Raw genomic sequence first — 14415 nt, 5'->3', positions numbered from 1 at the left:
CATGTAGATAATTTTGGATTTTGGAGTATTTCATATTTCAGAATTCCAGACTGGGAGACACAACCTGTAGAAATGCAATGTTTGCAAAAGTTCAGTAGCCTGCCCAGGGATCCATCATGCTAATATATGCATTCTTTACTCTGCTGAGTAAATAAACCACAGATCCTATTCTCTTCAGTATACAATGGTGTTTATATTTTAAAGCTCTTCAGAAAAGCTAGCATAACACTTAGTAGCCTATTATCCTGTTTCATTCTTAGTCTGTGCAACCTTCTCAACTACGGTGCTCGATATTTAAAATGTGAGCAGATTGTGTGTATGTTTACAATGCATAGGATTATACATTGCATTCTAATCAGGACTGGCACCTGGTTTGAGGGGGCTCCTGGACAAGGTGTCTTGTGGTTAACTTGTTCCTTTATTGATGGCTTCACAAACCAGCTCCAGGCAGCCAGCCCTCCAAACAGCTAAGCCTAGATTTTATTCTGCCTACTATGTTCTATAACAAAGTACACTATTATTATTATTATTATTATTATTATTATTATTATTATTATTATTATTATCCTTTATTTATAAAGCGCTGTAAATTTACACAGCACTGTACATACAATCTATGGGATATTAAAAGGGAATGTGCTTTGCTCCAGCTGTTTTTCTCACAACAGACATTACCTCCAGTCCTGTAGTATACAATGCTAATAGCAATAGTAACAACACATGGCTTTTACATGCCTTCTGCCATTTATAGCAGCAGCTACCCTCTCAACAGGGTTGCCAACCTTTCCACCGGCATCTATGTACAGCTATTAGTGTGTTTAATAGCCACTTGAACTGTTGCAGTAGTTACTCAGGGACAGTGCTCTTCTCCACACTGTTATCACTTTCACCAGCTAATCCTTTCCAAAACAGGGTTCAACAGCCAGTCAGAGAACCTTTTCTGTTCTTTTGATAATTTTCTGTACTTTTAAGCAATTGTAATTTTGAGAGAAAGGGCTATCTTTGCTACTGAGAGAGTCCTAGGCCCAGATCCTTTTTTTAAAAAAACTTTTATTCCTGGGCGGAGAGTCCTAGGCCCAGATCCTATTTTTTTACTTTTAGTCCTGGGCAGAGATATAACAGTTGAGGCACTAGGCCTCATAAAATCACTAGATACAAAAGTTATAACAAGATTAAAACATGTATCATTACCACACCTAGTTACATTAGTCATGAGAGAAAAACTCTTCACTACAAGATTCCAGTGAATCAATGCAACCCTAGTCTCCATCCCTTTACTTCTACTGACAACTGTGTTGGCCCTCCCTCTCAAACATGAAAGTGAAATGGATTTCTACACTGGGAAAAGGCCTTAAGGTAGCCCATCCTTCACTGTACATCTCCCCCCACCCCCAGTCATGGATTTGATCTCCTCTCCTTGCTTTTCAGCCACTATGCTAATACTTCTCTTTCTTTATTTCAATATGATGGGCATTAAGGAGCTGATTGTTAGAGTGCTGGTGCTCTCTTTCTTTAAGAGTTCCATGTAGCTAACCATGAGTACTGGACTAAAAAAGTGGCTCTTTTAAATTGCTTTTCATTCCCCCAGCCAATATGACCTTGTTTGTTGCAAATTGCTTCAGCCAAATGGGCAGTGCAAAATATGCTCAATTAGTTAAATAAAAGTTGGTTTCATTAGAGAATAAGAGTAACACAAGTTAGAAACAAGAAGACATGCACACAGGCTTCACATACATGATTTTCCTGGGCTCTCTTTACCAGCCTGTTTCATGCTGCAGACATACCTCCTATTGTAGGGAGGAGCTGAGAGTAGGGAATGCATTTCCACTCAAGAGCAACTGATCCTACCTAATTTATTTCCACAGTTCAAAGCTATCAATTAATATTACCTATTCCTTTACATGCAAGAGCAATGTTTTACCCAGTTGCCTGGAAATAAAGCCCATTGAAAAAATGAGTCTTACTTCTGAGTAGGACAGGTATAAGAGCACCCTGGCTGCTGTTACACTGCAGAATTAATGCAGTTTGATACCACTTTAACGACAATGGCTGCATCCTATGGAATCCTGGTATGTCGTGGCACCTGAGCTCTCTGACAGCGAAGACTAAAAAGCTCACAAAACTACAAATCCCAGAATTCCACCTCATTGAGCCATGGCAATTAAAGCAGTGCATTAATTCTGCAGTGTAGATGCAGCCCTTGCAGTCAGTGGCTTTCCAATTTATTTCAGCTTTAGCTTTATCTACAGCTTTTCAACCAATAAATATCACAGTCAACCAAATTATTACTTTCAGATTGCCAATAGAAATATTTCTGTGACTGGAAACTCTGATCAACATCTCTTGGCTATGGAGCACACTGAATGAAACTGAACAGTTACTTCCTATCAGCCTATTCTCTGTCAAAGCTTTGTTGAAAGGTTTAAGCAGGGTAACCCTGTGTGCATGGTTGGAGGAAAAGTGCGATTCAAATTGGATTATATTGTGTAGTGTTGAACTAGAGCTCTAGAGACCAGATTTGGATCCCTGATCAGTCATGAAAACCCATGGAGTGATCTTAGGCAGGTCACATTTTCTCAGTCCCAGATGAAGGCTCTGAACAAATGCTGCCAAGGAAACACTGTGATAGGGTCACCATAAGTTGAAAATGACTTGAAGGCACAAAACAACAAATATAAAAGTAGCTTGCTACAATACAAGTTTGTCCATGCTTCTGCTCATTTTAAATGCATTCGCTTTGGCTCATTCAGTATGTGCAAAGCCCAAATTTTCAATTTTTTAAACATCAACATTATTTATAACATTACTACACCTCCTTTCTCTCTTCAACAACATAAAAAAATCAATAAATCTGTACAGCTGAGATGAATTTTGAAAGGTTGAACTGAAAAATGTCCAGGGGAGCTATTTGTTGAATGTGGTTCCACTGCTGCAGAAAGCTAATTGTGCCAGGGCTTGGAAAGTACCATAAAATGTCATCTGCACAGACGACATGGATGAATATTATGCCACTAGTGCTTTTGAACATGTTATGTTGGAAAGCTATTAACTCACTTCACGTATTAAAAAATTCTCCTCGTGATAGACCACAAGTAAAGTTGGAGCATCTATAATGAAGTGGCAGCTTTATCTGTGAGTCTGGATGCTCAATAATACAGTGGACCCTTGTTATACGCTAGGGTTTGATTCCAAGATCCCCCATGTATAACAAAATCTGTGGATGCTCAAGTCCCATTAAATATAATGACACAGCAAAATGGTGTCTCCTATAAAAAATGGAAAACCAAAGTTTGATATTTGAAATTTATACCTTTTTTGGAACATTTTCAAACCGTGGATGCTTGAATCCATGTTTAAAAACTGTGTGTATAAGAAGGGCCAACTGTATGATGTAGAAGGCTCTTTATCTGGTCCACTGGGCAGTCTGACTGCAACTTGAGTATTCTAGTGTTCTAAATGGAATAAAGGAAGCTCCTCCTCCTCCTCTTCCTCGACCCGACAGGCCTCGGCACAGGCACAGACTCTAAGGGGACAGGGAAGCATCTTTCTACTTGGTCCATTTTTGAGAGGTCTGAGACAAGCAATAGATGATGCACTGTCCATATTTCTTCCTATTTGTGAGTGCCTTAATTTTTTTGTACTAGTTTAGAAACTTTATATTTTGGTTCCGTAAAAAGAAAACACTGAAATGCTTAACATTCTTGATTGTGGATTCTATACCTAGTTTGATGCTTGCGGGGTGCCAAACACACAGTCTTGGTCATAAATATTAAAATAAATTGCCATCTTTTAACTGCTGATGCAGTTTAATACCCATGAAAAGGACTGTCACAGAATCTAATATTAGACATATATTCTATTGCTTTAATTAAAATAACATTTTTCTGGTTTTTTACATGGTTGTAAAATTCAACCTAGCTGTTTCTTTAATGAAACTTCTCTTGAAATAAAAGTAGTGATGTCCAAAAAGTCAAACATTTAATGGGTAAATTTCCAACAGTACAAAGTTTGGCGGGATTAACAAGCATAACAAAGGAAAGTGGATGTCCTCAGATTATGTTTCTTCAAAAATGTTGTCCACTTTTAAAAATAATTTCACAGCAACAGAATTATGAAAGTGCCTTCACAAGGCATTCCCACTAAATGTAAATAAAGACAAAATGTGTTTCCCTTTTATGCAGCAAGCCATAGATTCCACTTTCTTAGCATGAATATAGCATCATGAATCAAGTGGCCCAAGACTAGACAACAATGAAGAAAGAAGAAATTTATGAGAGATTTACCTGATATACTTCTAGTTAGTCATGAATATCTAGCTCCATGCAGTTGACATCTACTGGGAACTATTTTGTTCATTAAGCTGATTTTTCCAACTCTGAAACTAAATATACTCTCAACCCTGTTTATGTATATTATTGTATATCTCAAGTTATTTGGGAATATTATGATCTACCACTAATTACAAACACATTTCCTATATTGTTATTTCTGAGAGGGGAAGTCATGTATGTCAAAAATATGACTATCAGTTTGAAATCTTAAGAGGTCAGAGCATTCCAAGAATATTTTGCTACTGGATTTTAAATGGGCAAGAAATAATAGCTACAAGACAATGTTTTTCACACCCTTACTCAGAGTCAACCTCCTGTTAACGTGTTTGACCCACTTGTTTCTTTTGCTTTCCTTTGATTTTGACTGAAGTGTATTTTCAAGGGAGAACCTTGCCTGATTAGCTACACTCTACAGAAAGCTGAACAAGAACAGAAGTTGCAGAAGTTGCCATTTTGATAATTTTCAGATCTTACAATACTATATAGATGAGTTTGTGACCAATAGCTTTTGTGTCTGATATTACCATTACATAGTTACTTAAAATCTTAGAGTAGTGGACTGTGTGTGTGTGTGTGCGCACACACACACACACACAGATATTGGGATAAATTACTAGGTTAATACTAAGGTTGTACAAATTAAGATCTAGATCTCCAAACTTTGCTTTTGTAGACATCTTCATGTAAGTAAAATCAACTGAAAACTACTCAAGATTCACATTATAAATCTAAGAAATATAAAAAGTCAACATGCTAGCTGTTAACTAACAGTTCATTAATTGGATCTGGAACTTTAATTTTGATAGAGACAACAATGTCAGAAGATGCCAGGAACATTTTTTTTCAAAACTGCAGCTTAACTATCCTCCTGCTCATGCCCAAGAAAGGGAATAAGCCAAAATACTATATAAATAGTAGATGGTAACTGCTGTTATTGTTTTGATAAAAGGCATATTAGCTATATTGAGTTTTTTAATTAAACTTTTTATGTTCAGAAAAAAATATATTTCAAAACAACTTCCAATCCCATTTAAATTAATGGTACCATGTTATACAGCTGTTCATGGATGGCTGCTTATGCTGTCAACACCTTTAGCTTAAAGCATGGCATTATAAACCCAACAATGCCTATGTGTAGCTCTCCTAACCATTGTTCCCCTAGGCATTTCCAATCCACTGGGAATGGTACAAGACAAAGCATGAGCTCAAAGAACTGACAGGCATAAATAATATAAGAACATTTTCAATACTGACACTGCACAGATTCCAAACCTTGTTGCCTTTTTATAAACTGCAGCTGAATATGCTAGCAGAATAAATTAACAGAGTGATTAGCTAATCCATCAGCAATACTATGAATATACAGCATTGGAGGGAGGGAACCTTGGGCTACTTTCTGCTAGAAAGAATGAGGTGAAAGCATATCGACAAAGCACTCACTTGCATTTATGAACCTTTATATTTAATTTCAATTACCATTGATGCATGGGTGATTTACCTTTTGCATAGTAGGTTAAAACTGTAGATGAGTGTGTATGTGATGTGTGACACACAGTGAGAGGAAGAGAACTGTACGCACAGGCACACACGTGCATTAATACGGAAGGTCTGCAATATCAGTTTACAGCATAAAGTGCTTTAATAAAAGGCTTGCAACAATAGAAATCAATTAACTGCACCTGAAATATTAACCATGCCTCTAGACTCTGCCTTTCTCTAATCCTACAGAATCGTAATAGCTTTTTTAAAAAGCTGAATATCCAGACAGATATATAAGCAATGCTTTCAGTATGTTTTAATACCGGCATGAAGTACCATAGTATTTTTGGTCATCATTACCCTTCTGTACTTCAAAGCAATAATGAATATTTGTCACAGCAATAAAAAAGACACACACATATAGTGCTTACTTGGAAAGTGCTCAGAGGCATAATAATAGACATCCTCATAACCCTCATGGTAATCCTCCTCTGGACGATACTTTTTGCCTTTTCTTCTCCTCGATCGTCTTATCTGCTTGACAAAGCCCAAGAAACGCTCCATCTCATTCACCAGCCCACAGTATCAGGTCCTTGTACCTTTTCCTGTTGTTGTCCAACTGCCACACTTCACAAAAATCAGTCTGAGCATGAATGAGCAGCAAATACAGAAAAAGAACTGGTCCCTTTGACCAGCCAGCTCTGTACCATTAAAAAAATCAGTTTCAGCTCTGACAATAAAGGACACTGCTTTACCTTGACCAGACCCTGAAATTAAAAGAACTGAAGAAATTATTTCAGTTACAAGCCAATATTTAGAAAGAGAAAATAAAAATGCTGAAGAGGTATGCTCCTCATGTCAAGCACACTTTAATAAGCACAGCAAAGTTCAAAAGATGTGTCTGACAGCAAAAGGAATCCCAGCACTAGAATTTCACTATTCTCTGTCTCCATCATTTGAAGAGGGGCCAGAGGGGCGGAGATAAACATTACTCAATGGACTGAACCACATCTTAAAGCACAAGACATTTCCTCCAACCCAGCAATCACTACCTAGTCATTTTCAGTCACACACCTTCAACTACCATGTGATTTCTTTCCTTCTCTTTTTTATGTGCTGGCTTGCAGAACAGTAAATAGCATAGGCATAATTCCTGATGCTATACAATGCAGTCTGAACAAACATTACAATGGTTTAACCCATACACACAGACCACTCACTGGCAAGCGTGTACTGAATGTGTTAATTGGAGCAGCAGGGAGAAAGCTTGGCAGCTGCTTTTAAATGACACATTTACCCATGGGGCATTGATACGTTTCAATCATTGTGTGTACTAAATATTACAATACACAGAACAACCCCTTATAGATTGGACAAAGATATGTCTGACAACTAACCAACAACTGAAAGTACTGTAGATCATAAACTCAATATAAGCGCCAGTATTTTAATATCTCAGAAACCTTTGCGGAGTTTCTCAACTAAAGAAAACATGTGAACTGTGCATGCTTAATACCACTTTCAGAGCCTGAAAGAATTTACAATGTTTTCTACTTGCATACCATTCCTCAAGCATTTGCTAAGATAAGAAAGGAATTTTTTAAAATAAATAAATAAATAAAAGCCTCTTTTATCACCACCACCTTACAAAAACTGCAAGCAAAGAGGAATGTTGATTTAAGGCCAATCAGAAGAATGTTTGACCAGAAATGCATTTACAACCTTCTCTGTAGTAAAATTAACAAGCATCAAGTTGAGATGCATGACTAGAATGTAACTAATTCAAGACAGATAAAAGAAACACTTGTTCATATAAAACATAGTTAAACTATGACCATTGTTACAAACTGTAATGGTCTCCACCCACCTGGATAGCTTTATGAATTCACTGAGGTTAACAATATCAAAGATCATTAATAGTGATACAAGGCTTCAATTTTTTTTTTCTATTTTAACCCCAATTGATAACTGTAAACTTTCAAGACTTCAACTGAAGGTGAAATCCTGATGTGGGTTCAGCTGAAGCCAGGTGTCTTTACCTAGACTACCTCTTCAGCCTTCCCATAGGGCAAAAACACCAGACTCTGAGGGCAACTGAATCCTCAGACTGTATCCTCAGCCAGTCATAGGAAGGTATATATGAGACACACTCTCCCAAACTCCCTCAAGTTTGTAAGAGAGGGCAAAACCCCCATATCTTCCCCAAAGGCTGTTTCATGAGCAGACCCCATGGCCCTTGACATGTAAAGGCTGCCCTGATCCAGATCTTTCACCTCAGTGGGGTGGCTAGGTACACACCGATCGTTTCCCCACCCCCATTAAGGCTACAGATAAGGAACAAGCGACTGCTTCGTCCCTTTCCCCTACCTCCAACACAGACTTCATTCCCAAATTCACCCAAAAACAATTCATTACCTATCTCTGACAGGTGAACTCCATCTGAAGGATATAATTCGGGTCTACGAAATACAATGGCGGGATGACCAATAACATGGCCAAAAGACCTTCGCATCACATTTCGTATCTTTCTATTGACCCTCTTCCTAGCCACATCCAATTTACTCTGGTGTCCTTTACCTCACCACACACACTATGCAAGGCAAAATTTCAGACCAAACTATGACCACACTGGGCCATCTCTTCTTAATTACTTCAAAATCTTACAGAGCTTGCCAAATGAGCACTTTGTCTTTCATAAAGCCAAGATCGTTATCGCCCAGGTTTATAACAACATCAGGATCGGGTCAATTGTGATCAAACAACAGGGGCAGTAGGCCACTCCAACGCAGACCTCGCTTGCCCAAACAATCAAACATTGCCTTGTCTCCCAGGCAAAGAGGTGGCCCAAAATGGCTGGCACAAGCTTGATGCGCTGCCCAGTAAATCATGCTGTGACCGTAAATCAGGACCCTCGCCCTCCTGGAACGGCATCTGTGAACTAACAAAAACATACATTAGAAAATGGATTTTAAACATGAACTCTCTGCACATACCATTTGTAGGCAACAGACTTCCAACGATCAATATGTTGGATCATTGGTGGCTCAAAACCCATGGCAGCTGCTGTGGAAGCTGCCCCGATACAAAAGGAGTGAGTTCCAAATTGCATATCTTTGGTGCGTTACAGACCGCCTAAAAGCGGTGGTCTGCCAGCGCTGCTGGTTGCTCCGCGAGGGAGCTGTAGCAGCCAAACCGTGCAGAGCAAAAAAGAAGCCCCAAAATGGTGCTTCTTCCCGCGGCGCAGTTATGACGCTGTGAGGCACTAATGGCGCACTTGCGACATCATAAGCGCCACGTGACGTGTGGACGCTATGCGTCCGACACGTAATAATGGCGGCTCCTGTGTGTATAGGGTGCCGCCATTATTACGCCCCCGTCACGTGCTAGGGGTGAGGCCAGTGTGGATGCTAGGTCCCCGGCCAACCCCTAGCACGTGATGGAGGCGCCTCAAGAGCCCATCTGTAACGGGCCTTTAAGACCCAAATTGGTGAGAGGCCAATGAGGGGGCAAGACAGTTTAAATAGCTTGGGTCTGCCCCCTGTTGACAAGGTTGGGCCCATGAGGCCCAGCCTTCTTTTAAAACCTCTGGGCTCTATTCATGGGCGGCCTCAAACTCTACAGCCAAGCCTATAGTGGCGAGCCACTGTTTGGGTGTCCAAACTGGTGATAAGCAAATTTGTCCATTTCCCTGCATTCCAAATTTGCTACGATGTTGGCAAATTCCAATAAGAAATGAAATGAAGCAAATTGCTCACCTATCTTTGAGAGAGTGGGGAGATCATCAGTTTTGTTTTTTGTTACATTTGAATTTTTCAAATTCTGGTAAAAAAATTGCCTAAAACAAAGTGAACTAAATCTAAGCTCTGAACACCAACTGATAGGAGAGGATGAACAGGAGAGTATTGTTGTGCTCATGCCCTGTTTTCAGGTTTCTCATAAGCATTTGGATGCCCATGGTGGGAAAAAGGAAAATAGACGAGGTAGACTTCTGGTGTGATTCTTCTTATGCTCTCAGTTTCCACTTGGTGGAAACAAAAACAGTATCTGGTCACCAATTAAAATTGATATGGTGGGAGGTGTTAGCCACAGGGAAGCGGAAAATCAGGAGCAAGGCAGGCAGCATTGTGAAAGGAAGTACTATATTAGCAAATTTTGTAAAGCCAGTTATAGGCACTGGCCAATAATGTGTTATTGGCCAGACAGAGTACTGTGGGCCACACTCATTGCTGCTTTTCCAGAAATTCTCATATTTACAGATAGCCTGATCCTCCTTGGTTGTGGCTGAACAGTGGCAGCCATTTAGTGTCCTCTTTCCCCAATACACTGGTTATTACTGTCCATCAGCCAAATTCTTTTCTGAATATAGGTGTAGGCATATCACTGTTCTCAGAATGTATGTGGAAATTTCTTGGTCTTCTTGTAAAAATAAAATAATAGGGCCATCCTAAAACTGGGCACTAAACCCAATCAAGCTTTACTTTATGATGTGAAAGCTTCACTGATTCATCACTTTCCACAAACCCCATCAAGCACAAATAGTAATTACAACAGAACAATTGGACTATATTTCAATCAGATTTTGCAAGGTATCCTTCTAGGTTCATGGTTTTGGCTCCAGTGCTCAATCCCAGAAACTGTGTAATATGATATTCATCAAGCCTACACTTTGGGATCTCCAGCTGTCACATCTTACCAGCATCTTTCACATCACTGCCACTCCTCATACAGTAATATAAAATCTCCCAAAATGGCAAGGATTGTTTAACTTACTTAAAAGTGAGTTCAGAAATAAAACCTACTTAGAAACCATATCAAATATAGACAGCCTGCCATACCACAGATTCTGTAGCCATAGATTCAGCCATCCATGGCTTGGAAATGTTTTTTAAAATACATACATTCCAAAAAGCAAACATGGATTTTACCATTTTATATAATGGATAACGTTTTACAATGCCATTGTATTTAACAGGACTTGAGTATCCATGGATTTTGATATCCACATGGGGTCCTGGAACCAAACCCCAGTTGATAATAAGGACCCATAGTCGTCGTCGTACTAGTAGTAGTAGTAGTAGTAACAGTAATAATAGTTCTTGTTATATTCATTTTTATATGTCCTTTCACCTAATAATGGGACCCAGGGTAGTTTACAAATTATTAAAACCAGTGCAGATTAAACAATTTCTCGTTCTCTCTCATTTTACATACAAACTACCTAACAGTAAAACCCATTTAAAATTCATTAAAAGACTACGTAAAAAATCAACAAAGGCATGCAGCACACTATTAAAATCTCATCACAGTCAATTTCTAAAGGACTAACAGAATAAGAAGGTTTATACTTGTTGGCAGAACAAGAGTGCACGCGGGGGGGGGGGGGGAGAATCATATTCGCCTTCCCAGAAAGTATGTTCCAAAACTATGGTTAAAGCTACTTCTTCCCTGGATCAACTCACTATTTTTATTCACTGCAGTGAGATGGAAATGCATGCCAGGATCTGACACTACCCTTTGAAACCAATTCCTCTAACACATTTATTTAATATATTTATAGGATAGTTTTCAGGGTCAACACCTCTCAAATCACAATGGGTAAGAAAGTTACACAGGTGGTATAAAATATCAAAAACAGCATGCATGTTTCCTATGTCCAAGAATGCCTTTAGATCTCAAAATTAAAATGATAGCAAAAAGGCAGCCTGGGAAGGAGAATAATGCAGCCTGAAAAATGTGATTATATCAGAAGGGAATTCCGTTAACTACACAGTCACAACTGAAAAGTTACTGTATCCTGTGGAAGCCAACATGACTAATGTTAGAGTTAGACCCATGTATGACATCTGATGTTAGTCTTACTGAATAGGAAAGGTCAGATGGGTGAAGGCAACCCTTTGAATAATCTGACCTTAAACCTCAAGTCTCATATCAAGAATGGTTCAAAAGTGCTCTTCCTTTTTCTAATTATGAAAATGTTTTGTTTATATGAGCACAGCTGAAAAGTATGCTTGCCTCTGGTGGGAGGCATGTTGGAGGGCAATGTGATTTAAATCCATTGCTAGACCAGCCATTCTGTGCCTTCTTACATCCCTGGAATCATGATCTGCTGATTATCTGGTGCTGATAGGTGCTGAATCCACAATCCAACCTGTTGCTTTCCATCACAGCATTCTTCATGCTATAGAAACAGGAGAAGTAAAGGAGCAAAAGAGGTAGTGGAAAAATAAAGAATGGTAACCTGAAGCCCTAAGGAAACTGGTATATCCTTAGCTTAATTTCAAATGCCTTTCCCTAGTTCAGAGCTCTGACAAGAGCTGGTTGCTCACTGCATTAAGAGTAAAATGGTAGGTATTAGAAAGAGCCAGTGAAGTATAATGGTTTGAGTGCTGGACTATGATTCTGGAGACTGGATCTTGAATTCCTGCTCTCAAGCATGGAAACTCACTGGGTAACATTGGACAAGTCCCTCTCTCAGCCTCCAAAGAAGGCAAAGGGAAATGCTGTCTGAACAAATCTTGCCAAGAAACCCCTTTGATAAGTTCGCCTTAGGGTTGAATTTGAAGGCGTACAAGAAACAAGAGAAAGAAAGTGGGAGAAAGAAGGGGTTGGCCTTGCCTACTCTTTTCCAGTTCTTTCCATCACTACCATGAGGCCTTAGATAATTTACCCATGAAAGAATGCAGTTTCTTTTTAAAGCAATTGCTGTTCCTGGGATAAAGGCTCAAGAGTCTGGATAAAGAAAATTAATGGGTTTGCCTACTGATGGAAAAAAACTGGAGAGTGTGGATTAACACCAGTGCTGGATCAGTCACAGTTTCTGGTGCATAATGGAAAATTTTATACTGTAATGCACAGAGCACAAAATTCCCTACCCCGCCCCACCCCATTAATTTCCCTTTTCCATATACTGTACTGACTATCCCAGCCCGTCAGTGGTCTTCATGTCCCAGAAGCTTCAGCCAGCATGGCCAATGATAAGAGATTATGGAAGTTCTAGTAAAACTTCTGGATTCTAAAAACAGTGACCTTCTGCTATATCACAACATATACTGTATTGCCTCTCCTAGCCTGTCAGTGGTCTTTATCTCCCAGAAGGTTCAACCAGCATGGACAATGATCAGGGAACATAGAAATTCTAGTCAATGGACTAAAAAAAAGTTGTGGAAACCCATCTGCAACTCTGTTGCAGAAACTTACTTGTGCTACACACATAAATGTTGAGAGGAAAAGAAAAGGAAGGTGTTTACACCAATTATGACATAAGGTGAGGTGCATTTTCTTTAGGTGAAATGCTTCTTTAGAGTTTACCATGGTCTATTTTCCACTATGGTTTAAACCAGATCATGATTCAAAATTAAACCACCATGGGTTCCCCTTAATTTGAATCACTGAAGTGATTAAAAAGGGGGAGGGGTGTGGTTTTGATCCATTTAACCCGTGTCAAAAAGACGCGGGTTAAATGGGGTGTTTTTTGTGGCTGAATCGATTTATTTAGAAATAAATCGATTCATCCCAGTGGGAACCAGGCAGATATGAATCCACCTGGCTGTACCGGGGGGGGGGGGGGGGCACTGCAAGGGCCTCAGCCATCTCCCCTATCACAGGCCGCCCTGCCTCCCTTGCCTCTCCTTATCTGGGCCTCCCAGTTTCTCCTCAGCCTTCCGCAGCCTCCTTCAGCTTCCCTGTGGGCTCTTCCTGCTCTGCTACCTCCTTCCCAAGCTTCCCTGCTCTGTGACCTTCTTCATCCGTTCCCAGCTTCCCTGCAGCCAGGGAAGCTGGTAAGGAGGTCGCAGGGCTTCCCTGAGACCTCCCTATGATCTTCTTACTGGCTTCACCGGCTGCAGGAAAGCTGGGGATGGAGGAAGAAGGTCACAGAGTGGGGAAGCTTGGGAAGGAGGTCGCAGAGTGGGAAGAGCCACAGGGAAGCTGAAGGAGGCCGCAGAAGGCTGAGGAGAAGCCGGTGGCCCAGGCAAAAGGAGGCAAGGAAGGCAGGGAGGCCGGTGACAGGGGAGATGGCCAGGCTTTCCCACTACCTTTGCGCCTCTCCTCTTGTTCTGGTGCAAAGGTAGTGGGAACCATGCTTGTTGAACCAGTTTCTGTGACCGAATCCAGAAAACTGCTGAACCAATTTATGGATTCGGTCACAGAAACCGGTTCAACAATAAGTGGGAATTAGGCCCAGGGTACTTTTATCTTTTTGATTCTATTTGTCTCTGGTAAGCGAAACATTTGGCTCCATTTGGCCTGCTGTGTGGAGACAGGGGAACAAATATATGGTTCACACATGACAGAAGAAAGCAACTGCTAACAATATTAAATATGGATCAAATCATATTTCCAGATAATAAGAGAACAAATGGAAGAGTTCAGATCTGAAAACATAAAAGTTTATGGACTCCCAGGAGATCATCTCTACACAATGTTTAGTGTTACATATGAAAGTTAATTAGATGTCTAATGATGTGGGTGACATTTTGTAACACCACACTTGTTTTCTGCAGTATAAGTTCTTTTACAAAAAGATGGTAACTACAAAGAAGAAAGCACAGCCAATTATGCACGTTCTAAATCAAAATGATGTGACAATTGCAACATTATATGTTTA

General features: G+C 39.9%; 1 protein-coding gene across 9 annotated transcripts in view; it reads right to left on the bottom strand.

Moving 5' to 3' along the window:
* GRIP1 (glutamate receptor interacting protein 1) overlaps positions 1-14415 on the bottom strand; it is a 435209-nt gene that overhangs the window by 295026 nt on the left and 125768 nt on the right. For 8 of the 9 annotated variants that reach the window (XM_089524177.1, XM_089524166.1, XM_089524167.1 and 5 more), the window contains exon 1: positions 6242-6741. The exons of the other annotated variant lie outside the window; for it this stretch is intronic. In XM_089524177.1, the coding sequence (XP_089380303.1) occupies positions 6242-6374 (133 nt within the window). In that variant the 5' untranslated portion in view covers positions 6375-6741. Of the gene's footprint in view, positions 1-6241; positions 6742-14415 lie in introns of those variants that run through there. 9 annotated transcript variants of the gene reach the window in all.

Source organism: Sceloporus occidentalis, unplaced genomic scaffold (assembly GCF_023333645.1).
Source record: "Sceloporus occidentalis isolate IW3139 unplaced genomic scaffold, rSceOcc1.0.p SCAF_5, whole genome shotgun sequence".
Taxonomy (NCBI): Eukaryota; Metazoa; Chordata; class Lepidosauria; order Squamata; family Phrynosomatidae; genus Sceloporus; species Sceloporus occidentalis.
The sequence above is the reverse complement of the archived record's forward strand: the minus strand, read 5'-3'. Positions and strand labels throughout refer to the sequence as shown.